General features: G+C 45.5%; 2 protein-coding genes across 13 annotated transcripts in view; both read right to left on the bottom strand.

The window, feature by feature from the left end:
* SRSF11 (serine and arginine rich splicing factor 11) overlaps positions 1–22,642 on the bottom strand; it is a 339,983-nt gene that overhangs the window by 144,669 nt on the left and 172,672 nt on the right. The window lies entirely within an intron of this gene.
* The window catches only part of LRRC7 (leucine rich repeat containing 7), a 332,198-nt gene that overhangs the window by 98,913 nt on the left and 210,643 nt on the right, over positions 1–22,642 (bottom strand). For 11 of the 12 annotated variants that reach the window (XR_012764360.1, XM_075424242.1, XM_075424248.1 and 8 more), the window contains 5 exons: positions 14,480–14,682; positions 8,083–8,200; positions 7,101–7,179; positions 6,295–6,384; positions 3,209–3,265 (listed from right to left, as the gene is read on the bottom strand). Coding sequence is in view for 11 of the 12 variants with exons in the window: in XM_075424249.1 (XP_075280364.1) it covers positions 3,209–3,265; positions 6,295–6,384; positions 7,101–7,179; positions 8,083–8,200; positions 14,480–14,682 (547 nt within the window). In the remaining variant the exon portion in view is untranslated. Of the gene's footprint in view, positions 1–3,208; positions 3,266–6,294; positions 6,385–7,100; positions 7,180–8,082; positions 8,201–14,479; positions 14,683–18,598; positions 18,619–22,642 lie in introns of those variants that run through there. The other variant, XM_075424245.1, reaches the window with a different exon arrangement.

Here is a 22,642-nt window from a genome sequence, read left to right on the forward strand (position 1 = left end):
TGAACAACGCTGCACTAATTTTCCATCAGGAAAGTGGCTGGGAATACAGCGACATGTTTGGACGTGTTTCAGAGGCCGTAAAATTATGTCAACGCATGCAGCAAAGGGAAGCTGCCACCTTCTAACCCTGGGTCTATCAAAGAGGGACACTGCGGAGATCCACGCTCTGGTCAGAGCTACCTTTCAGCCAGCTACAGTTAGTATTTACTTAATTTTTGTAAACAATTTTAGAACATTTTGCATTCTGTTACTATGGACGCATTTTACAACAATCCTGACAGCTGAGTTAGTACGAAATATGGCAAAATTAGAGCTACAGTAAACACAAAGCACATTTAATCCCTGTTTATGCCAAAATGCTAAATGTTTCCTTTAAAAATTCTTTATACATGTATTTTAGAGCACAGAACAGATGAAACAATATGATCAGCTTTCTCATAACACTTTTTAAGTTGCACTCAATATGGTAATAGCACCGAGCAGGAGTTACTTAAAAGAGTCTTACAGTACATTTCACATCTATTTAAAAGCCAAATTACAATATTAAATTTATTTATTTGCCTTCCTCTTCATGTCTTTCTCTTACTTTAGAACTACTGGACAAACTACCAGCATGATCAGGTTATCTTACTCATGATGTACCCAACAAATCGTAGAATCAGACAGCAAGCCTCAAAGCATGAATCGGAAAGAACCACGTCACCTTTTTTGCAACTAGATTGTAAAATATCTTCTGATTTACGTTACTGCTTTTGTTTTCCTGAGTGCAGATGGTTCTACTGTCGACACAGCTTTCTTACCACAATTTTCCTTCTCTCATTAGCTTAGAAAATAAAACAGTCTGGTATGTAATGTTTTCCTGTTCCCCGTGACGCCTAAACGACACACCGACACGGCTGTCGCTCCTCTGCCACGCCACCGCGTCTGCACTCGCCCCAGCCTCCCCGCTCGCTTCCCCCCAGCTCCCACGCTCAGCCCTGACCCCCCCGGGCCCACCCCAGGACGCAGAGCTGCTGCTTCAGACGAGGAGCTGCTGTCTCAGTACCACAGAGGTCAAATCCAGCCCACCAGGGGAGGAGGAGGTGCACACAGCCCTGCACCAACGCTCGGGCACACATGCTCACTCCTGCCTGTCCTCTGCACCCTGCACCTTCTCCTGCCCGCAGACCAAACTGCCCTAGCAGATAAAAGACTCCCAGAAATGCACAGACCTCATGGTTTTATCCCATTTGATGCAAAAATGACCTTGCCAGCTTTCTTCCTCCTACCTCATTTCATAATCCAGCTGTCCCTTTCATCTACCAAATTTAAGGAGACCATCTGCACAAGCAAAACCTTTCACTTCCAGCTCGACTCAGCGGTCTATAGCAAAGCCTTCTGCTACAGCGAAGCGCAGAGAACCAACACGCCGACAAACAACGTTTCCCTTGGTTACGAGAATCAAAGAACTCCCCTGCTTTCAGCATCATACAGTGGGACAAGTCACACTCCGCCATCTTCACCAACGTGGTGCTCCTGAAACCACGGGCTACTACGCTTCGGTAGGAATCCTCCAAACACTTGTCATAGATGACAACGTTTCCTGGTTAAACACCACATATCACAGGAAAAAAACTATTTTTATTAGTAATAATGACGCAAATCCCCCTTTTACTCCCACTGAATTCACTAACAGATCTGTTATCTTTAGTGCCATTTGGATGAGACCAGAAAGAAAAAGATTCTGTTTGACCAAAATGACTCTGCTGCGGCATTCCGACTCTTCGGTCCCAGCACACACATCCAGTTATTGAAGCAAGGGAGGCTGTGGAGTCTCCTTCTCTGGAGATATTCAAGACCCACTTGGACAAGGTCCTCTGCAGGCTGCTGTGGGTGACCCTGCTTGGGCAGGGGGTTGGGCTGGGTGACCCACAGAGGTCCCTGCCAACCCCGACCATGCTGTGATTCAAGCACCCTCTGGACGCAAAGCCTACGCGAGTCCCTGCTGCAGGCGCCGGGCGCCTCGGAGGCAGTGGAGGTGACACGCGGGCGCTGCCGCGGGCGTGTGGCCCTGCAGGGGACACGGACCTCCACGGCTGCAAACCCGCTGCCCTGTCCTTCGAGCGCGGATCAGCGCGTTGGCAGCAGATTGAAGCCTTTTCGGTTTTGTTTTTCAAAATAGTAAATGTAACTCAGAACAGAGGAAACAGAAAGCTTACCCAAAAAAGTGCTTTCCACTGATATAAAGAATATTGCCTTTAACACAAAAATAGCTTTCCTTAGAAAAAGGAAAGCGCTGTGGATTAAATCCCCCGAGAAGGAGTGGAAATGTCACCACATCCCATTATAGGCAAAATGCCTGCGTAGGAGATTCTGATAAATGCATGCTTGCTAAAAAGGGTGCCCATTTACAATGAGCTAAATAATATGCAATTTCATATTAGCACGTTCCATAAATCCAGTCCATTGCCCCCACTGTAGGTCTCACTTATTACGGGGACACACAACCCCCGTTTCTAGCAGTCCCCCAGTCCATGGAGAGTTTTTCATCGGTCAGGATTCCCGTCACAGAAGACAACTATACAATGTTGGTCTGAACACGAAAACACATTCCTTGCTTTATGCAGTGCAACTTCCTACACTCAGCAGGGGAAGTGCATAGATGTATTTTTCGTTTCTTTACTGTTTCCTTTTCAAAATATCATTTAAGTGTTGGTCAAAATATAGCAACTTACTTTTCTGGTAAACAGTACCAAGAAGCACTACCAAATTGACATTTCTTCCATGTTCTGATCATACAGGTTTCTAAATTGTATTGTAAACCAGCAAATAAATGTAACTTCTGAACAGATCTTACAGGGAGATTGTTCTCCTAGGTTACACTGAGTATGCTTCCAATACATCAGATTGCTTCCCGCTGAGGAAAACACTGTCACATCATCAATGACCAGGGTTAGCTCAGACGTTGTCTTCCAATCCTGTTTACATCTCGTATTTTAAAATGTCATGTTATGGATTTTGGATACTGAGGTACAGTAAGCTAATCTACCAGTCTCCATCTTCCATTATATGTTCAGTTTTTGCTAAAGACCTTCAGCAGAAATTCTGTCATCCATGGAAAAAATAACTCTTAACAGAAATGACACCATTGCATTGCTAATAATAAAAATATTTTGCACTTTTGGAAATTTCAGGTGAAAGAGACTTATGGAAACATTCAATCACTTACTTTGGTAGAGTTTTCAAGTGATTTTCTCTTAACTCCAAAATTCGCAATTTGACAAGTCTAGAAATATGATATAAAATAATTAGTTCATTCAATTAATTAGTTAAGGAATCCATAAGAATTATTTGAAACCACTTCTTTCAACAAACAAAGAGTCTGCTTAATGCACAGTAGTACAATGTCCAGTTATTGTGGGGCTGAATATAATAAAAAATGTATTCAGAACCAAGGAGCTTCATGTTAGGACAGACATCTTCAGATAGGACATACCTGTCCTTAACTGAACTTTGACACGTATCAGTTTATCACAGTAATTCAAAAATATGTTAATTAATTATTTAAAACAAGGCAAAAATCCCTATAGCTAATTTCTCTCAAATATTTTCAGACCTATTAAGGGACAAAAAGCAACTGCTATTGAGTTATCGACTTACTGCTGCATTTTCTGAGCACTGAATTCTACAACTCCCAGCACGCAGACCAACACTACAGATGTCCAACGAGAGATCTCCAACGGAACACATCTCCACTGAGTTCACCGTATTTTAAAGAGACGCAGGACACGTGCTTACGTGTCGGCATGAATTGGAACCTGCACACAACAGGACTTCACAACTCCGTATCACTGTGCAAACTCCAACTCGAGTATTATTTAAACCACAGCAATCAGCTTCATGGAACAGACTAACGGGAAGGAAGGAGGACACAGCAGCTGAGAGCTGAAGAACCTAATGCATTCGAGTTCCAGAACGGGGGGCAGTACTGTCTAATTACCCGTGTTGTCTAGGAAGATAATCTGATAAACGTGGAAGAATTTTGATCCATGTCACCCTCTTGCTGGTTCTTCAGTCCCAGCACGTGGGGAGGAAAAGGGAGAGGATGTAAAACCAAAAGGATGAACATGGTCCTCTTCTCTTCGTCTCAAATTGAACAACTCCACTCACAGCACACCCGGAGCAGCACCCCAGCTGGGTTTGGAGGTGCCATCAGGGCATGAGCTGACCATGCCCAGCCCTGCTCGAGGCCTCGGTGAAACCGAGCGGTTCTGCAGAACTCCTCTGTGAGCGCATCCCTTCCGCACGGAGATGCCAGCCCAGAGTCAGGCTGCTCAAGCTTTACGGCTGACAACGTCGTTTCTAAACATGCAGAAAGTTTATGGAGGAACTTTCTGGTGCGTTCCAGTGATGTCATTAATACGGCTTTCCACACTGCTCTCTCTGCAGTCCAGCTCCTGCAGTGCCACAAGTGCAAACCTGGGCCTGTGAGTAAAGGTTAAAAACCCCACCACAAAGCTTCAAACGGCTTTCTGCCCAGCACCACACCAGTTCTCTGTTTCACGGAACCTCCGGCTTCCCAATACTATGCTCTTCTAGAAAACCATGATTTTACCTTTTTCCCACTAAATAAAGCAGAAAACCTTTCAGGTCCTGCAGTTGTGCTTCACCAGGACCAAAAGAACTACTTCAAATGAGAAATGTGGAGAGACACTGACACGCTGCCCGGGCAGGCTCCCCCGCTCCGGACTTTATTCACGTGGCCCATGAGGCTGTAGCAGACTGAACGTTACTGCACCAGACGATATAAAGAAAGCACTAACGTTTGGAGAAGAGCAGTAACACAGATATAGCTAGAGAGCTACGTGTGGCTAGTGAAAAAAAAAAAGAGCAATGTCTGTATGCTAATGTGGGAAGCTTCGGAAACTTGACAAGGATTTGCAAATGCAAGATACCAAATAGCTCATATAGGAGCAGAATAATAATAAAGGGTTAACAACTACAACTCGCATCATTTCGCTTAGACAAAATATGAATTTGTAAAATAAATAAAAAAAGTCAGTGCTTTCTGCTAAAAGATTTAAAATACTGGACATGCCCTTAAGCAACAAAGACCATTAGCCAAAGCACCGGCAAGGCTTTCACAGAGCGTAATGAGTATGAACACTACACGTCTGACAAACTGCAGGGTATCTCATACATTTATTTCTCCTTGACATCTGAACATCATGTTGGATTCCAAACTGCAGAGGCACGCTGTCTTGGGATTTACTCCTGTATTTCAAACACTCATCAGATGCAAACAATGACAGTTTTCCTCCCTCTTTCTTCAACTCGGATTTTCCAAAAGGCGTTCCTTTTGGAAAGCCCAGACTCAGCGCCGGGTCAGTGACCGGCCCATCGAGGAAACGCTGAGAAAGCCACCCTTTCTACTTCTCAACGCCTGAGCACACCAAAGTCATTTCCAGCACGAATTATGTCACCTCCGTATTAGCTTTGGAGTGCTGAGCTGATGTTCCCAGTTGAACCATAAAACACACACACGGGTAGCTGGATGGACCTGGAGAAAACTAGTACTAGGTGAAGTCTGGACCACCACCATGTATTTTCTCTGTTCATCCTTTGTCTTCTGAGGGCAGGAAGGCTGACCATTCCCTCACCAGGGTAACACGGGTGGAATAAACCTGACATTTCTGCCAGAGCCGCACAGCGTAAGGATCCACCGGCTTCTCCTGCCCTCTTACACGGCCATGGAAAATGGTGTTCACTTCAGTTCCTCCCCCCAGCTTTGTCCTTATCTAACACTCTTGGCTCAGTTTCTGCTGCATTTATTTTTACTCTCCTTCTACATCCCTTCTGCTCTGCTGTCTTTTGAATCTTCTCCCTCCTTCTTGCTTTCACATTTTTTCCTTTGGTTACTCCGCCACGCTCAGTCATTTCTTCCTTCCCTTCTGGCTCACAACACTTTATCTTTCGGTTCATTTTTCAACAGGCAGAGACCATATTGTTATTTTCTGCCCTTGCCACAATGTAATAACATATTTGATCAAGGACAGGCCTCTTCTTCAATTTCTGTTTCTTCTCGCCTTTTCCCTAAGCCACCAAACTGCATCACTTCATCATAAAATTCCTGCTGACATAACATTCTCTCTAAAACAATCATTCATCAAAATAGGGCTGAAAAGCCAAAATATCTTGGCGTTTTTTTGTTTTGCTTTGTTTTGTTTTTAAAAAGAACACAGCTTTAAAAGGGTCCCTTCAGGTCTAACCTGGGTTCATATGAAAGAGCAATGCGCTTTGATGACCAGTTCTTACCTTCCAAAGTTAGCTGGAAGAAACTCCAAGAAGGCATCATTTAGATAGAGCTGGGTCAAATTTAGAAGTTGCGTGAAGCCATCTGGCAGCCTAGAAAAACAGTTAGAAGCTTAATGCTCGCACCGAAGTTGCTATGGAAATAATAACTATGTATATTTAGAAAGAGAAATATGACTTTCTCTCTCACCTGCTTTTTCTACCCAAATTCTCAAGAAGAACTTACTTGTTACAGACAACATTTTTGCCCATTCTCATCTTTTCCACCTTGCTGTAACTACATGAAATTCTAATTCCTGGCACAGTCAAAGTACATCAGCCTTTTCTCCCTTCCTAGCTGAGGGGTTTAAGCCAAAGGTCTCTTCTTTCTTAATACCTCTTTTTTTTTTTTTTTTTTTTTAACTGAAAGAGTAAAACTTCATCCTTTCATCTCCTTCACTCCGTTTGAGAAATCATGGGATCACAACACAGATTTTTTTGTCACTATTATTGCAAGTTTTTGGAATGAAGAAGGGTTGCCAAAGTCCCACCCAAGAGATTATGGCATGTGGGGACGCAGCACGGCTTCCTCGCAAAGCCACAGCCCCCAGGGTGCTCTGCCAGCGCTTCCCGTGCTCTGTGCAAGGCACCGCGCTGGTTACGTGCTACACAGGTCTTTGCACAGACACGTCAACCCTGGATTTTAAACCATTCGAAAGGCATTTAGATTAATCCAGCAAATGAACCTGACATGATGCATTTAAAATTTAGTTCACTTGGTGTAAAGTTTCTGCACTCGCAATACACAAACACACGCTGCTGATACTCACTTAGAGACCGGATTGACGCTGGCTTCGATAATTGTTAAACACTTACAACATTTAATATTTTCTGGAAAATCTTGAATACCTGAAAAAATTTGAAAAAATTATTATACACACATTAAAAAAAGTTTGGCTCGCTTTGTTCATAAATGAGTTCATTTGGCATTTTCAGATCAGACTTAAGCTATAACAGGAATATATATATATTCTAGTATCATACTCTAAAAGATGATACTTAAGCACTATATAAATACACCAGAACAGACAACATGCCTTGTACTACAACTATTATGCTAATGCTTGATTTATATAAGCTTCTAGAATTAAAAGGTGACATCATTTTCAGTGATCTTTGTGCCTTCCGTTTCTTTCCGAACTGCTTATCTTTTTCTCCTTTGCCTGCCCCTCTTCTCGGCAGGACCCGGGCACAGCCCTGCCAGCCCCCAGACCCACCCTGGAAGGGCATTCTCCAAAATTTTCATGAGTGCCTAAGCCTCCAAACAAAGACACCGAGGTTCAGACATGCAAAGGTTTTTAGGCACGTAAGGATGTAAATGTGGAATCTGGAAATGCACACCAGCAGATCAGTCACCGGCTACGTAAATCCCAGTTCGTGTTTACCTGCAGCCTCGCCACTTAAAGCCATCACCCAAGAGCCCAGGCAGCACTAACGCCACTTTGGAAAGGGGAATGGCTCCCAAGTGCACTGAAAAATGGTCTCCCACTCCTGTTTCTACTGTTTATCTGTCACAAGTCATCACGGGATACTACGCTAAAGCCACCTCTTTTTTGGCTTTTTCCTGCAGAAAAGGAAATGAGGCAGATACCCGCCCAGAACTCGCCACAGTGCCAGGCAGGAAAATAGTACGTAAACTAGAAAAAGAGCGAGTTTTCTAGAACATAACTTTGTTAAGCATTAGGAATTGAAACTTCCTTACTGTTCACATTAATTACAATTCTTTAAAACACTTCCACTTTTGATCCTTACCGTTTTTACTGATGTCGAGTTCCTTGAGATTCACTAGGCTGGCAATCGTGGTTGGCAGACTTGACAGGTCGTTGTCGGGTATACTCAGCTTGCGCAACGCCTGACAGCTGAACAGTTGCTGTAACACAAAAGGACACTTTGCAGTGTTTCAGGAAAAAGAGCAGCTTGGGATCATTATTTATACACAGGAGCAACAAATACCACAAAGCTCCCTTTGCTACATAGGAATTCCATAATCGAAAGAATCCTGTGAGAGCTGTTACTGGAGCAGCCCTTCTCCCGGGTGCTCTGCGTTACCAGCACCGCTCGTACGCGGCCGACGAGAAGGATCAGAAGGGCTGGCGGGCAGCAGGAACGTCCGACACGAGCTTGCTGTCACCAGCCACGGGCTCCTTGCAACCAGCACTTTGTAGGTACATGGTATTTCCTAGGTGTCACACCAGCTGAAATTTTTTGTGAGTTAGAATATTTGATTTTATAATTTAATTTCACGATAGATTTAAAAATATTTTGACTGCATGAGAAGAAATTTGCTATCTTCAAGAAACAAAACGCTTTATCGAAGTGATAAGTCAATTCAGGACTTGATTCTGATTTCACGACAGATTTAAAAACACTTTGCATGCAGAAGAAATTTGCTGTCTTCAAGAAACAAAATGCTTTATTGAAGTGATATGTCAATTCAGGACTTGATTCTGATTTTTAACTCAAATTCAAATTTTAGGAAATGTCAGAATTATTTCCACTGCAAAAACAATCCTCCTTTCAACCTCAAGTAATCAATAAATATCTAAGATAGCGATATTTCTTGAGGAAAGCAGCTCTCATACAACACCTCAGACGTGATAAAGATGAACAAAACAGCCGCTCTCGGAGCCAGCGGTCCCGACAAGCGACTTCACGTGCAGGTGAAGGAGGTCCGAGGGGCCATGGAGGAAGAGCAAGAGGGGCAGTTTCCAGCCGGAGCAGCTCGCAGCTTCTCGCAGCGGGAAGAGCAGAATCACAGAATGGCAGGGGTTGGAAGGGACCTCTGTGGGTCACCCAGTCCAACCCCCCTGCCCAAGCAGGGTCACCCAGAGCAGGCTGCACAGGACCTTGTCCAGGTGGATCCTGAATATCTCCAGAGAAGGAGACTCCACAGCCTCCCTGGGCAGCCTGGGCCAGGGCTCCGTCACCCTCAGAGGGAAGAAGTTCTTCCTCATGTTCAGACGGAACTTCCTGTGCCTCAGTTTGTGCCCATTGCCCCTTGTCCTGTCACTGGGCACCACTGAAAAGAGCTTGGCCCCATCCTCCTGACACCCACCCTTCAGATATTTATAAGCATTTCTAAGGTGCCCTCTCAGCCTTCTCTTCTTCAGGCTGAACAAGCCCAGTTCCCTCAACCTCTCCTCGTAGGGGAGATGTTCCAGTCCCCTCATCATTCTCATAGCCCTCCGCTGGACTAGGGTGGGTGTCAGGAGGATGGGGCCAAGCTCTTTTCAGTGGTGCCCAGTGACAGGACAAGGGGCAATGGGCACAAACTGAGGCACAGGAAGTTCCGTCTGAACATGAGGAAGAACTTCTTCCCTCTGAGGGTGACGGAGCACTGGAACAGGCTGCCCAGGGAGGCTGTGGAGTCTCCTTCTCTGGAGATATTCAAGACCCACCTGGACAAGGTCCTGTGCAGCCTGCTGTAGGTGACCCTGCTTTGGCAGGTGGGTTGGACTAGATGACCCACAGAGGTCCCTTCCAACCCCTACTATTCTGTGATTCTGTGATTCTCTCCAGTAGCTCTTCATCTTTCTTGAACTGGGGAGCCCAGAACTGGACACAGTACTCTAGATGAGGCCTCACTAGGGCAGTGTAGAGGGGAAGGAGAACCTCCCTCGTCCTGCTGCCCAAACTCTTCTTGATGGAATCGCTCGCCTTTGGGACTGCCGTGCCGCAGCGACAGACCCGCAGCAAACCGCCCGCTCGCGGCACCCGCGCAGGGCCCCGTGCGGCTCCGCTCACGCGTTCAGAGCCACCAAGCCCGGCGGGGCTTTCTGCGAATGCACCCAACGGCCCCAGAAAATTCAGTGGGCTCCAGAGAGGAACAGCGTTGCGGTGCAGGCGTCTCAAAAGCACTCTTCAAATATCGGTGCTACGTTTACAGCGGATTTAGTCTTTCTTTCAGACTCCTGTATCAGAATAAATCTGTAGAGTCATCTCCAGGCTGCTGGAGGACGCGCAGGAATACGAGTGCCTAGACGAAGAACTCAGCCAAGTATCCGGCCAGGAGAGAATTAACACGCAAACGGCGTGCAAACGCCCACTTGGTACTTCGCTTGAACTAAGTTTTGGATCATTCTGAATCTGCATTTTTCGGCCATAACTTCCTATCATAGTCCTGTAGAAAATTCCTGCTTTTTCGTCACAACAGTCTAGTCTCAGAAAATGGAGCGGGGATCACGGGACTGAAAAATGCCCAGAATGAGGAGCACCGCACCACAACCCCTGTGAAGCGGCACCAAATACGGAAGGGCCTTTTTACCGAAAGACGCTTTTCAAAATGCCTTTGCATGCCCTTACCTGGGGAGAAACAACCCCAGGCACCAGTCCAGGCTGGGGCTGACCTGCTGGAGAGCAGCTCTGCGGAGAGGGACTGGGAGTGCTGGTGGACGACAGGGTGACCATGAGCCAGCAGCGTGCCCTGGGTGCCCAGAAGGCCGATGGGATCCTGGGGTGCATCAAGAGGAGTGTGGGCAGCAGGACGAGGGAGGTTCTCCTCCCCCTCTGCTCTGCCCTGGGGAGGCCCCATCTGCAGTGCTGTGTCCAGTGCTGGGCTCACCAGTTCAAGAAAGATGAGGAGCTACTGGAGAGAGTCCAGCGCAGGGCTGCGAGGATGAGGAGGGGACTGGAGCATCTCCCCTACGAGGAGAGGCTGAGGGAGCTGGGCTTGTTCAGCCTGGAGAAGAGAAGGCTGAGAGGGGACCTTAGAAATGCCTCTAAATATCTGCAGGGTGGGGGTCAGGAGGACGGGGCCAGACTCTGTCCAGTGGTGCCCAGCGACAGGACAAGGGGCAATGGGCACAAACTGGAGCCTGGGAAGTTCCAGCTGAACCCGAGGAAGAACTTCTTCCCTCTGAGGGTGCCGGAGCCCTGGCCCAGGCTGCCCAGGGAGGCTGTGGAGTCTCCTTCTCTGGAGATATTCCAGCCCCGCCTGGACAAGGTCCTGTGCAGCCTGCTCTGGGTGACCCTGCTTGGGCAGGGGGTTGGGCTGGGTGACCCACAGAGGGCCCTGCCAACCCCCATCATGCTGGGATTCTGTGACCGTGAAACACGCTGCTACCACGAGCTGAGGGTGGGCCTGCAGAGAAATAAGGCTTCCGAGCTTTGCGGAACAGAAACGTGATTTCTCTCTGGCAGATTCACAAAAAGCGCGCGCTGCCTTTAAAGCAAAGTATAACTCACACAGCAAACGCAACGCAAAAGACAAATATCATGAATTTCTACCACCGAGCCACGTGAGCTACGCGTCGGAGCTTCCCTCCGCGCCGCTCCGTACCGCTGCGCTGTTTGCTCCCAGCGAGGTAACGGGGCGTTAGGACGGGGCCTCTCGCCCCAGCCGCGCGGTCAGCGTCCCCGGCACCCACGCTGCCCGCACCCGAGCTGGCGGCTCGCTCTACGATCTGTCGGTGGAGACAGACAAATCCTTCCTACGGCATCAGCAGGTGAACTGACGTCGCCCGTTGCAAATTAGTCCGGATTTTACGTTATATTTATAAAGGAAAGCTGCCGGGGACAGTTTCATCTCACTCATGTTTTTCTGGGTACTGACTGCAGTGACTCCACCTTCATTAAAATCGATATTCTTTTTTATCAGTCATTGACTCATTTGACTCATAAAAATAGGGACATCTTGCAGCAGCACCTCATGATAACGAAGTCAAATGCAAAGAAAATAAAAGATTTGGTTAGATTTAGGGGAAAATAGAGAATAAGAACTATACAACAATCCTATATATATCCTTAAAAGAAAAAATATTACAAATTAAGAACTAGAAATCCGTTTCTAATGAAGACAGCACAAAAAAAGCATAATTACGATGTATAAATTGTAAGGTAAAAATTTAAAGAAAACCATGCAGAATGAGTTTAACACATCATTTTCATGCAAAATAAATTATTGGTTTCTAGTGTATCATCTATATAGGTAGGTAAGGACTTACAGTTTTTACCTATCCTTTTTTCATTAAATTTTAAAACATGATAAAGCGTTCTGCTGAGAGAAAATTTCAAAAGAATATTGTAACTTCAGAGGCACATAACATTTGGTAAATAAGAGAAAACTGAGAAAACCAATTTTGAATTCACATTTACAGAGAAAGTTCTGCCAATGGTAGATCATAATGTGTAATACAAAAGTTAAGGTTAAGTAATATGTGCTATTGTAAGAAAAAAATGGCATTTTCTCTCCTAGAATATTAATTCAATAGTGAAAAACAGGTCAGACACATGCAGCAAAAAAATATTTGAAGCAGAAAATTTGATAAAGAAATTATGTGGACTGCTTAATTTATGGTGATGATTAATAAAGGCTTAAGATAAAAAAAATGAATGGTATAAAGAAAGCAAATTAACACTCCCATTAATCTTCTCTTCTACTAAGCCAAGACTATGTGAACTGATGCGTTTACCCAAACTCGACAACGATTAAAAGGATTTCTTCAATACACAGTATTTGCTTCGAAATATCATTTATAATAAAGAAAAATGCGAAAAAAGGTGCGAAAATAGAGTCCTATACATTTAGATCTCTCCAAGGTACATCTCTATCTGCTGTTTCATTCCACAGGTACCAAACCCAAAGCGGGCGACCCCCCAGCACGATGCCAAGGTCTCCTTGGCACGCGCACTGCAGGCGTGACTGACACTAACAACCATCACCTTCCTCCCAGTTTCCGAATTTTGGACCCCTTACCTTTGGGCCTCACTTTTTCCATACAGAATGATGGCATACTGCTCTTCTTCTATGCCCTGACATATCTGTCTTCTGTTCTGCACTGGAATTTAGTTTGAATACCATGGTGGCACATTACAGAATGGTAGGGGTTGGAAGGGACCTCTGTGGGTCATCTAGTCCAAAGATGTTCAAGAGACCCAAACCAAATATACCAAAAATCCCTAGCTAAATTAGACACTTTATATATTCTTCAGTATGGTTCTTCAGCAGCATAATTAAAATATACAAGGTTAACCGTATATTGCTATTAAAATATAAATAGTCCTGAAGGTATTTATTAGCAGTAAAATGGCCTCCACCATTACTCATTTCATATTTACGGGGACAGGAAAAATACCTGGTTCTCTGCTGTCCTTTCTAGTAGCCAGAGACATAAGGCAGTTCTCCATATCAATTTTCTGTGACACTTAGAAGACTGTAGCTACCCTGTGTTACCATCTGTAAAGAATTTCTTGACGGAGCGAGCAATCTTAAGCAACGAACCACCACACCGAATAAAGGAACTCCATGTAACGGAAAAAGTATGTTTCCTACATTTGTAAATAGAATTTATCCGAAGTCTCTGTGCGGTGTAAGAAAGAAATATGTTGAGAGATGATGAAGAATGGATTACAGTGGAACAATGTTTAATTAAAGACTTGTAAGCATCTTTCATTAACGTTGAGAAAAATTCAATTAAGGAATGGATTACATTACTTCATGCTTCATTACGTAGCTAGCACCTACTATTAATTGGTTTTTCCACTACCTTGCCCTCTTTTGTTTCCCGAACACTTAAGTTACAGTAACTTTTAATTCCTTATAGTAAACATTAATCAACAGAAGAACAGATTTAAAGATTCTACAAGAGAAGTTCCACACAGGAAGGACAGCTTAGGTAATCTTGCAGGACCTCATTTGCAGTTATAAAAATATTAGTCAGACAGCGCTGGCATCCCTCCCGCGAGGCTGAATGGCTTCTCCTGGCAAAGAGCTGGCTTTAAAGCAGGGCCATGGAGGATCCAACTGTGAGGTCACCCACCCCCATACCTGCGTACGTCAGGGTATCAAACACCGTATTAATTACTCGTTGAGCAAGACGGACTCCTTGGGAGCAGCCGTTACCTCCCCAGCTCACGGCTTCAGCGGCTGCCCCGTTTTTGTGTTACAAAGCCAGAAGAGTAGGTGGCCCTACTCCTCCCCACGCAGCACCAGCTGCAGGAACGGCATCTCCGCTGTCTGCCTCCTTCAGAGAGGGCAGAAAAGCAGGTGTAGAAATGTAACTGAAGCTCTAGAGCCAATGGCCGTGACTCTTCCCACAGCAGGCAGGTCTCCCAGCCGAGAGCCAGCCCTGTTCCAGAGCTGAAGCGCGTGCTGCACACACATTTAAGAACAGAACGTTGACAGCAGTATTACAGGCAGAACAGCGATTACCTTGGGTAGCTCTTCAATTTGGTTGGCATCTAGGTAAAGCTCCTCTAACGTCCGTTCAAAGTTAAAAACCTCCTTTGGCACCTGCTGCAGGCCACAGTGAGAGTAATCCAACACGGAGACGATTTCTTCTTCACCACGAAAACACCGGCAGGGCACCAAGCGGCCGATAATTTTCCTTTTGGTTGTCATCTCCAAGCAGCATACTGAAGGAAAAGGGAAAAAAGAGTTTTCTGAAACTATCAACATGTTGGGGACTATTTCTTCAGAATTATTAGCAAGATTGCAGTCCGTTAAATACAGCTTTTCCTGAGGGATACCTGTAGAGTCTGCATTCTGCATTTCTTACTCTACCTTTCCACAAAACATGAAAAAGTCAGATTTGCCAGCACGAAAAGCAATCTCAATACATCAGGTGTTCCCCTGCACAGGGACAGAAGGAAACATGCCAAGACCATCCACAACTGCTGCTTTCCTCAGCGGTGAGAACCAGCTGAGCAAACCCTACCCGTGCGAACAGGCTCCTCGGACCCAGCACCAACCAGCAGCGCTCGGACTCCGCGTGCCGGCCCCTCGCCCGGCTCGGGCTGCGGTCCCCAGGTGAATCACTCGGAGCCACTGGGCTCGGACGCGCCCCGACAAACGCCCAGCCGTATGGCACCCGATTTCTCTGAAGCCAACAGAGCTCCTCAGCTTCCCACAGCTACTCCGGGAGTAGGTTCGCTGTCTTTCCAACCACATGAATGAAGAGAAGGGTATGTAAACTTAATTGGGTACAAAACTAGAAGAAAAGCAACCCAAAACCAGACTGTTTTGTTTACCCATCATTCCTGCTTCTCTTCTGTTACCTGAATCTGTTGAAAACTCAGATATGGGACTCAGCAGAAACACCATTAATTTTTCTGCAGTGAAATAAATATCTGGGAAATGTCACCACAGCCTGGTCCTCAACTCCTTCTAACCTGACGCCAAGCTCTGCAGATACGAGCACCTCTAACTCGTCTGAGTAACAGTTTACACAATTGCATCTTGCTGTTTTTCAGTGGAATAAAAATACTTCAACTCACTGCTCTTGAATTGAAAGAACACTGCACAAGCAGATTTCATGCATGTCAAGCAGTCTCTAAATCTGGACTAGATATTGACATATTTAGAAGTTAGTTTAACATGACTATAGACAAATCAGGCTGTTCTGAAACGTATTACCACAAAGCCAAGCAGGGCTAAATCTTCAAGTCCCATTTTCTAAACCACTTACAAGGGTTTGAGTTACATCTGGGAAAAAAATGCACAAAGTCAGTCCAAGTAAAGCAAAATAAAGCTCATCAGGATCCTCTTTCACAAGATGCCAGTGAAAAAGCAACCGCATATTCATGCAAATACCAGTGGAGATCAATAACGGCTTAACCAATATGACTTATCTGAAATGTAAGATTTAAAAAAAATCATTTAAGTGGTCAGATAACGCTCCACTGATGGCTCTCTGACTTTTTAATCACATCATACAATAAAATACTCCAATGTTTTATTTCCTTGCTTAAAGCTTCTTAGCACTCGACCTGCCTCTAGCAGCCCCAAGGCGATGGGCACACGGACCCAGTCAGCACAAACCCCGTGCCTTCTCGTTCTCCAGCAGACCGAGACGCTGACACGAGCACCGGTGACACCAGCATGCAGCTGGCCACGCCACGGGCAGCGCCAGCGACGGGCTCTCTGTGGCTGAGCCTGGCTGAAGGGTAAAGCTCAAAACAGGGAAAAGCATCCAGTAAATTTGTAATTCAGCTTGGCCAGACGCCAGGTCTGGGGGTATAACCTAAAAGTCGCATCTTAATCACACTCAGCTGATGCAATGAAAACGTCTGCATCATACAGTGTACACAAACTTCTGAAAATGTAAAAATAGGACACTTCTAGGTATGAAAAAAGGCGCAATTTATTTACAAGCTAACAAATCAGAAAATCTAAAAGTTTTATTTCAGCTCACCAGTACAGTCCACAACGCAAACAGCCACACAGCTAAAATTTAAGGATGCCACACGCCACCCAAATTTACTTGGTGAATTTTGATTTTAAATGTTCTTCATTTAAATTCCTTACACCAGGAACACCAGATCCCCAGTCAGGTTTCACACACAACCCTGTGGCTGGACCTGGGCTCTTGGCCGGCGCTCCAAACCTCCTGTGCTACAGACAGGTTGGTTTTACCACTGCCCCGATTCTCCTCTGGAAATAAGGCTATTGCTTTTGCAGCTTCAAATCTGTTTCCATTTCAAACCCTTCTGGGAGGAAATGGCTTTTACAGTTTTCTCAACTTCAAAAGCTTCTGCCTGTGTTACAAGCATTTTTATAATGCTTATAAATATCTGCAGGGTGGGGGTCAGGAGGACGGGGCCAAGCTCTTTCCAGTGGTGCCCAGCGACAGGACAAGGGGCAACGGGCACAAACTGGAGCATGGGAAGTTCCAGCTGAACCCGAGGAAGAACTTCTTCCCTCTGAGGGTGCTGGAGCCCTGGCCCAGGCTGCCCAGGGAGGCTGTGGAGTCTCCTTCTCTGGAGATATTCCAGCCCCGCCTGGCCGCGGTGCTGTGCAGCCGGCTCTGGGTGACCCTGCTTGGGCAGGGGGTTGGGCTGGGTGACCCACAGAGGGCCCTGCCAACCCCTGCCATCCTGGGATTCTGTGTCACTTTTTAGTTACGGCAGGGAAAGTCCCACAGCTCTGCTGGAGGTCCCTTCCAACCCCTACTATTCTGTGATTCTGTGATTCTGTGCTCCAAAGCAAGTCCAGCAGGAGAACGGCCCAGCACCCCAGAGGTGCTCCCCATTCCCTCTCAGATCAGGGATTTTTCTGCTTGCCGTGTTATCCGCCCCCCCCAGATCTTTTTCACCCCACCTGCTCCCACCACCCGAGCCCACCGCACGCAGTCAGCCCGCCCGGGCTCGGCAAGGCTGTGTTTGGACGCTGAAAGCGGCTTTGGCCATCGCTGCTCAACCTGCCCAGCCCCTTCGTATGCAAGCACGGGAAGCAGCACTGGCAACTGCGTATTTCAAACCTTGACACGTTAAAATAACTGCCTCGGAATATCAAATTACTTGTAGCTTTTCAAGTCATTTGAAGATAATGAACAACTGAGCAGTGACTTCAAAAACTACTCAGAAAAACACTCTTCCCATCGGCATGCACAGCACTTGGCGGGGTGTTGCTCTCCCGTACTGCGGGCACGCACGTAAAGCAAACCCCAGGCCCCATTTTAACAGAAACTCAGACCAATAACAGTATAACAGGACAGCTAGAAAGTGTACAAATAGTGAAGTGATAATAACTGTACTAAAAATAGCAATTACAACTGAAAAAACATATTAAAAAAGTTTTTTTCTTTTGCTTATGTAAAGTGTTTCCATCATTGCAGTTCTTAAAAAAAAAATCTATCATTTCTTATTCAATAGAAAATTCTTTTAAAAATTAGAAAGAAAAAAAGCAGAGGATAAACAAAAGTGGTTTAATTACTCTGCCTTCCTCCAAGCTACAGTAAGACCTGATTGTCATGATAAATGAGGTTGGTGGGATTAACTGGTTATCTACTGCAACTGTCCTCGTCAGGGGGAAAAAAACCCCAAACCAAACCAGAATGCGATTTGGATCGATGAGCAACCTGTATTTAAGAAAAGACCAATACTGGAATAAGACAGATACTTGAACCTGAATTATAGCGCATTGCTAAGATTCTGTGAGAAAAATTGGTATGAAGGAGCTCCGCTACGGAAACCGCTGCTCATCGAGTATTGCTGGCAGAATGGCAGTGGGAAAGCACGAACTCAAATGTACGTTGACCAGAAGGGGGTTTGCTTGTGTCCCTGGTCTGCTCCATTAGTTACCATTTGTGATTAAGAAGAAAACAAACAAAAGTGCTGAAAAACCTGTAAAAAACCCAATCCCCTGGAATTTATACTGTTCTTTGCAATCATTTCTGAAAGCACCAGCACAGAATTAAAGGACCTGTGGTAGAAGTGCAGGAGTAAAATTTCATGCCCTGTGGACTAACGGTAATCAAACCCTTTATTAATTTCTGTATAGTTAATTCCTACCCTGGACTAATTCCAGCTTTGGCAATTGCACTTTTCTTACCTCCATTTTATTCCTTCGAGAATTTCCATAAGGCTTTTCTGTTGTTCGGCTGGTTTTGTGCCGTGACAGGATCGCTACTCCAGATCCTCGGTGACAAAATGTGAGTCAGAGTCAAGAGAAAGCCAACCCCCGACCTCGGGAGGCTGCGTCACCAAGCACGCTGCTGCTTCGGAAAAATCCCTTCGTCCCTGTAAGCGAGCCGGGAAGTCGTCCCGCTGCCTCACAGAAGCACCGGTGCTTAGCACTTGGCCATCCTCAACCTAGTGAAAGGAACCCAATTCTCCACAGCCGAGGGGCAGAGGTGACTGCTCCCCGTATGCCACATGCTGTGCAGTAAAGACTGCAGGCTCCCAAAGACACCCATCGCAGTCAAAAATCAAGACCTTTCAGGTTGTTTATTCAGTCTCACACGTGAGAACGCTGCATCACCCCTACGAGGAGAGGTTGAGGGAACTGGGCTTGTTCAGCCTGGAGAAGAGAAGGCTGCAAGGGGACCTTATAAATGCCTACAAATATCTGAAGGGTGGGTGTCAGGAGGATGGGGCCAAGCTCTTTTCAGTGGTTCCCAGTGACAGGACAAGGGGCAACGGGCACAAACTGGAGCATGGGAAGTTCCAGCTGAACCCGAGGAAGAACTTCTTCCCTCTGAGGGTGACGGAGCCCTGGCCCAGGCTGCCCAGGGAGGCTGTGGAGTCTCCTTCTCTGGAGATATTCCAGCCCCGCCTGGACAAGGTCCTGTGCAGCCTGCTGTAGGTGACCCTGCTTCGGCGGGGGGGTTGGACTGGGTGACCCACAGAGGTCCCTTCCAACCCCTACTATTCTGTGATTCTGTGATTTTCAAAACTCAGACCACACAGTCTCACGCTCAGCGGCTTGCGGAGCCATGAAGACCGTCCTGCACAGGCAGTGTGAACTGGTGGATTTTTTCAAATGCAAAAGCGCTAGGACGAGATGTACATTCTTTTTTTGACAATTCTGAGTAAGGAATTTTATCGACTTCTTAACTAATAATTAGTCCTATACAACCGCATTCATATCAAACTGTAATGTACCATTTTCCAACAATTCAGAAAAACAAAATGAAACAAAAACCTTTTTCCCCCACAAAAGCTTAAAAATGACATGACCTGTATTCTGAATGCTTTTTAAGAAATACAATTTTTTTAACTAAAGAAACTATCAAAGAAGCATAAATATAAACTTCTGTTTATCAGCTTCATGCAAGCATCTCATTATCATTATCTGCAGTTTATTCTCTTATTAAGAAAATCCTTAATCTAACAAAACCAGTAGTTTTATGGAAATTAATTACAATAAAATCTAATCTCTTCTCAATTAATGGATCTTTTGTGCAGTAAAACTGCTAATCCCCGTTTCTCAGTAATCACGAGAGCAGATGTTCTCCTTACCTATTTAAAAGACAGAGGCAGAGAAAACTGCTGCATGGCTCACAAAACTCTGATTTAAAGTTGGCACAAAATAGCTCAACAAACTTCAAAACTCCAAGATTCTTGAAAGAATAGGAGAGGCAGCAACTGCTTTTTTCAAAAGACAAGATTTATTTTTTCATCTCAGAAGCCTTTTCCTCTGCAGCAGGCCTACACATGATCAGATATAGCCATCTTCCTTTTTTCCCCCTCACAAAGTAATTAAAAATTTGCTCTAAAAAACCCCAGAACTAAAAATGCCATATCTCTTTGAAAATATTTTTATCTAATCAGTTTAGTTTTATCCTAAAATATGCACAGTATTATCTTCAATATGCTTTACTTTTCCATTCACCGTGTTAAAAAACCAGTAAGAACACGTAGCAATTATTGGGCAAGCAACTGGAAAGAGTTGTAACATAAAAACTAGTTTCCAATTGCCTTTGGAATCCACTCAATTTCTTGTTGATAGGGCATATAAAATAAAAATTCCCAAATACCGTATTTGCAAGATGACTGTAATTCTGAAGTCAGCTCTGTTGATCACCTTGGACCTGCAAACCTTCCAGTGCATACTCTTCTACACATTCCAAAAAAACCCAAAAACCAACCAACACAAAGCTGAAACCAGAACTCCAAACACCAGTCAGCCCGGGTGGAAAGCATCGGTAAGACTGTTCAGAGAAGCTTGGTGATGCACAGCAGCTTTGGTTTCTATCAGGCTCAGCGGCTTCTGTCAAGCGTGACAAGGAGGAAACCACCCGCTAAAAACACGGGTGCTACTGCGTTCCGTGGAGCTCATTCTTTCAACGAATGCTGTATAACCCTTCATTCAAAAAATAATCCAGACTTTACAATAATCTAACCAACCCTAGCTTTTCAAAATGGTTGCCTCAAACCAACCCTAGCTTTTCAAAACAGTTGCCTCAAACCAACCCTAGCTTTTCAAAACAGTTGCCTCAAACCAACCCTAGCTTTTCAAAACAGTTGCCTCAAACCAACCCTAGCTTTTCAAAATGGTTGCCTGTGGAAGACAGAGATTTGCCCTGACAAAGAAGCACCAGGTGTAATTTTTCCAGCGTGTTCCACCAAAAGAACAAGCTGAGTGCAAACCCATGAGAAGTGCTGGTGCCATCCCACGTTTTCACGCCGTCGCGCAGCCCGGACTGACGATCCTCACGCAGCCCGGAGCCTGCGCTGCTCTCACAAGATCCACGGGACTGCTGCCTGTCAACGTGACGAGCATTGCCCCACGCAGGCATCTTCAAGCCCTTCAAAGTCTTCTCTAGAACCAAGTCATTTTAAATCACTGTAGGCAATTTGCATTCTTCGGAGCAAAAAATAGTTTTCCAACATCTTTTTCTAAAGTGTCAAATAGAAATGTGAATATAAGAGGTAGTTAAAATACGACTGTAAAAAACTCCAGCATTTGCCTCTGGATGGTTGGTAGTGTAAATCAGCTCTTCATTTTCAGTTTTCCAGCAGAGATTCATTATGGATTTATTTTTTCTACCAAACAAGCTTCCGATTGAAGACTTCATTTAAGTATTCTTCTCTCAAGAAGATCCTAGCTCCCTGACACACTGCCACCGTCAGTGGCCCGAGTCAAAATTCAAAGAGGAAGAAACCCAACGAGTAGTAAGGACTGTAGGACCAGCCTGCGTTGTCTGACAAGGTATCAAACACGACACTGTCCACACTCTTGACATGTCCTTCCAAAAACCGCAAGAAATTGCAAAGTTTAAGTGATCTGGTAGTGCTAGAAAGTTACTGAGCAATCCTGAAAATAAAGAACTTGGAAGTCTGCTTGAGAGCATCACAAGGCTGAAACGAGTAATCACGGGAACACGTGCCAGAGGGTTCAGAAAATATGAACTGTATTCAAAGCGGCAGACAATTCACTGATTTCTTTGTCATACATCACAATTGATGACTTTTCTGTTCCCTTTTTCTGCCTCTTATTGTCAGCATAATCAACATTAATATGCTAAGAAGTTGGCTCTTTGCAGTGAGTTACATTATCCAGCGTAGCAGTCACAAGTCCATCAATCGCTAACGCAGTCGTGGTTTCCACCGCCCCCTTCCAGCTCTCCCAGAGGTCTCCCACCACCCCAGCAGCGACGAAAGCCGAGAGCCATTCCTGGAGCCCCGGGGCCAGCCGGCCACAGCTCACGGGACCCAGCGCTTTCTTCTTCAGATCCCATAAAACACTTCTCCTGGGACCCCGAAGCCCTTTCCGCAGCGTTCAGCACCATCTGGGGTTGGACTAGATGACCTCTCAGGGTCCCTTCCAACCCAAAATTTCCTATGATTCTAAAACCTTCTATGATTTATGGCCCCAGAAGCACCAAAGGCGCAGCAGACACCCCTCCTCCGGCCTCGGGCGGGCAGTGGGAGCTCTCCCACCCGCTCCAGCAGGCCAGGTCTCGTGTTGCGTTTTCTCTGCCGGAGCAGACCTGCTAACAGGGACTACACACACGGAACGGAACAAACCTGGGCATACGGCTGTCACTGAAAAAAAAACAAACCCAACCACGAAACAACCCTCAAATTTCCTTCAGCCAAAAGCCTTCTCCTCGCCCATGTTCCTCTAGCACTGGCCAGTCATCTCCTTTTC

This window comes from Opisthocomus hoazin, chromosome 6 (assembly GCF_030867145.1).
Source record: "Opisthocomus hoazin isolate bOpiHoa1 chromosome 6, bOpiHoa1.hap1, whole genome shotgun sequence".
NCBI lineage: Eukaryota > Metazoa > Chordata > Aves > Opisthocomiformes > Opisthocomidae > Opisthocomus > Opisthocomus hoazin.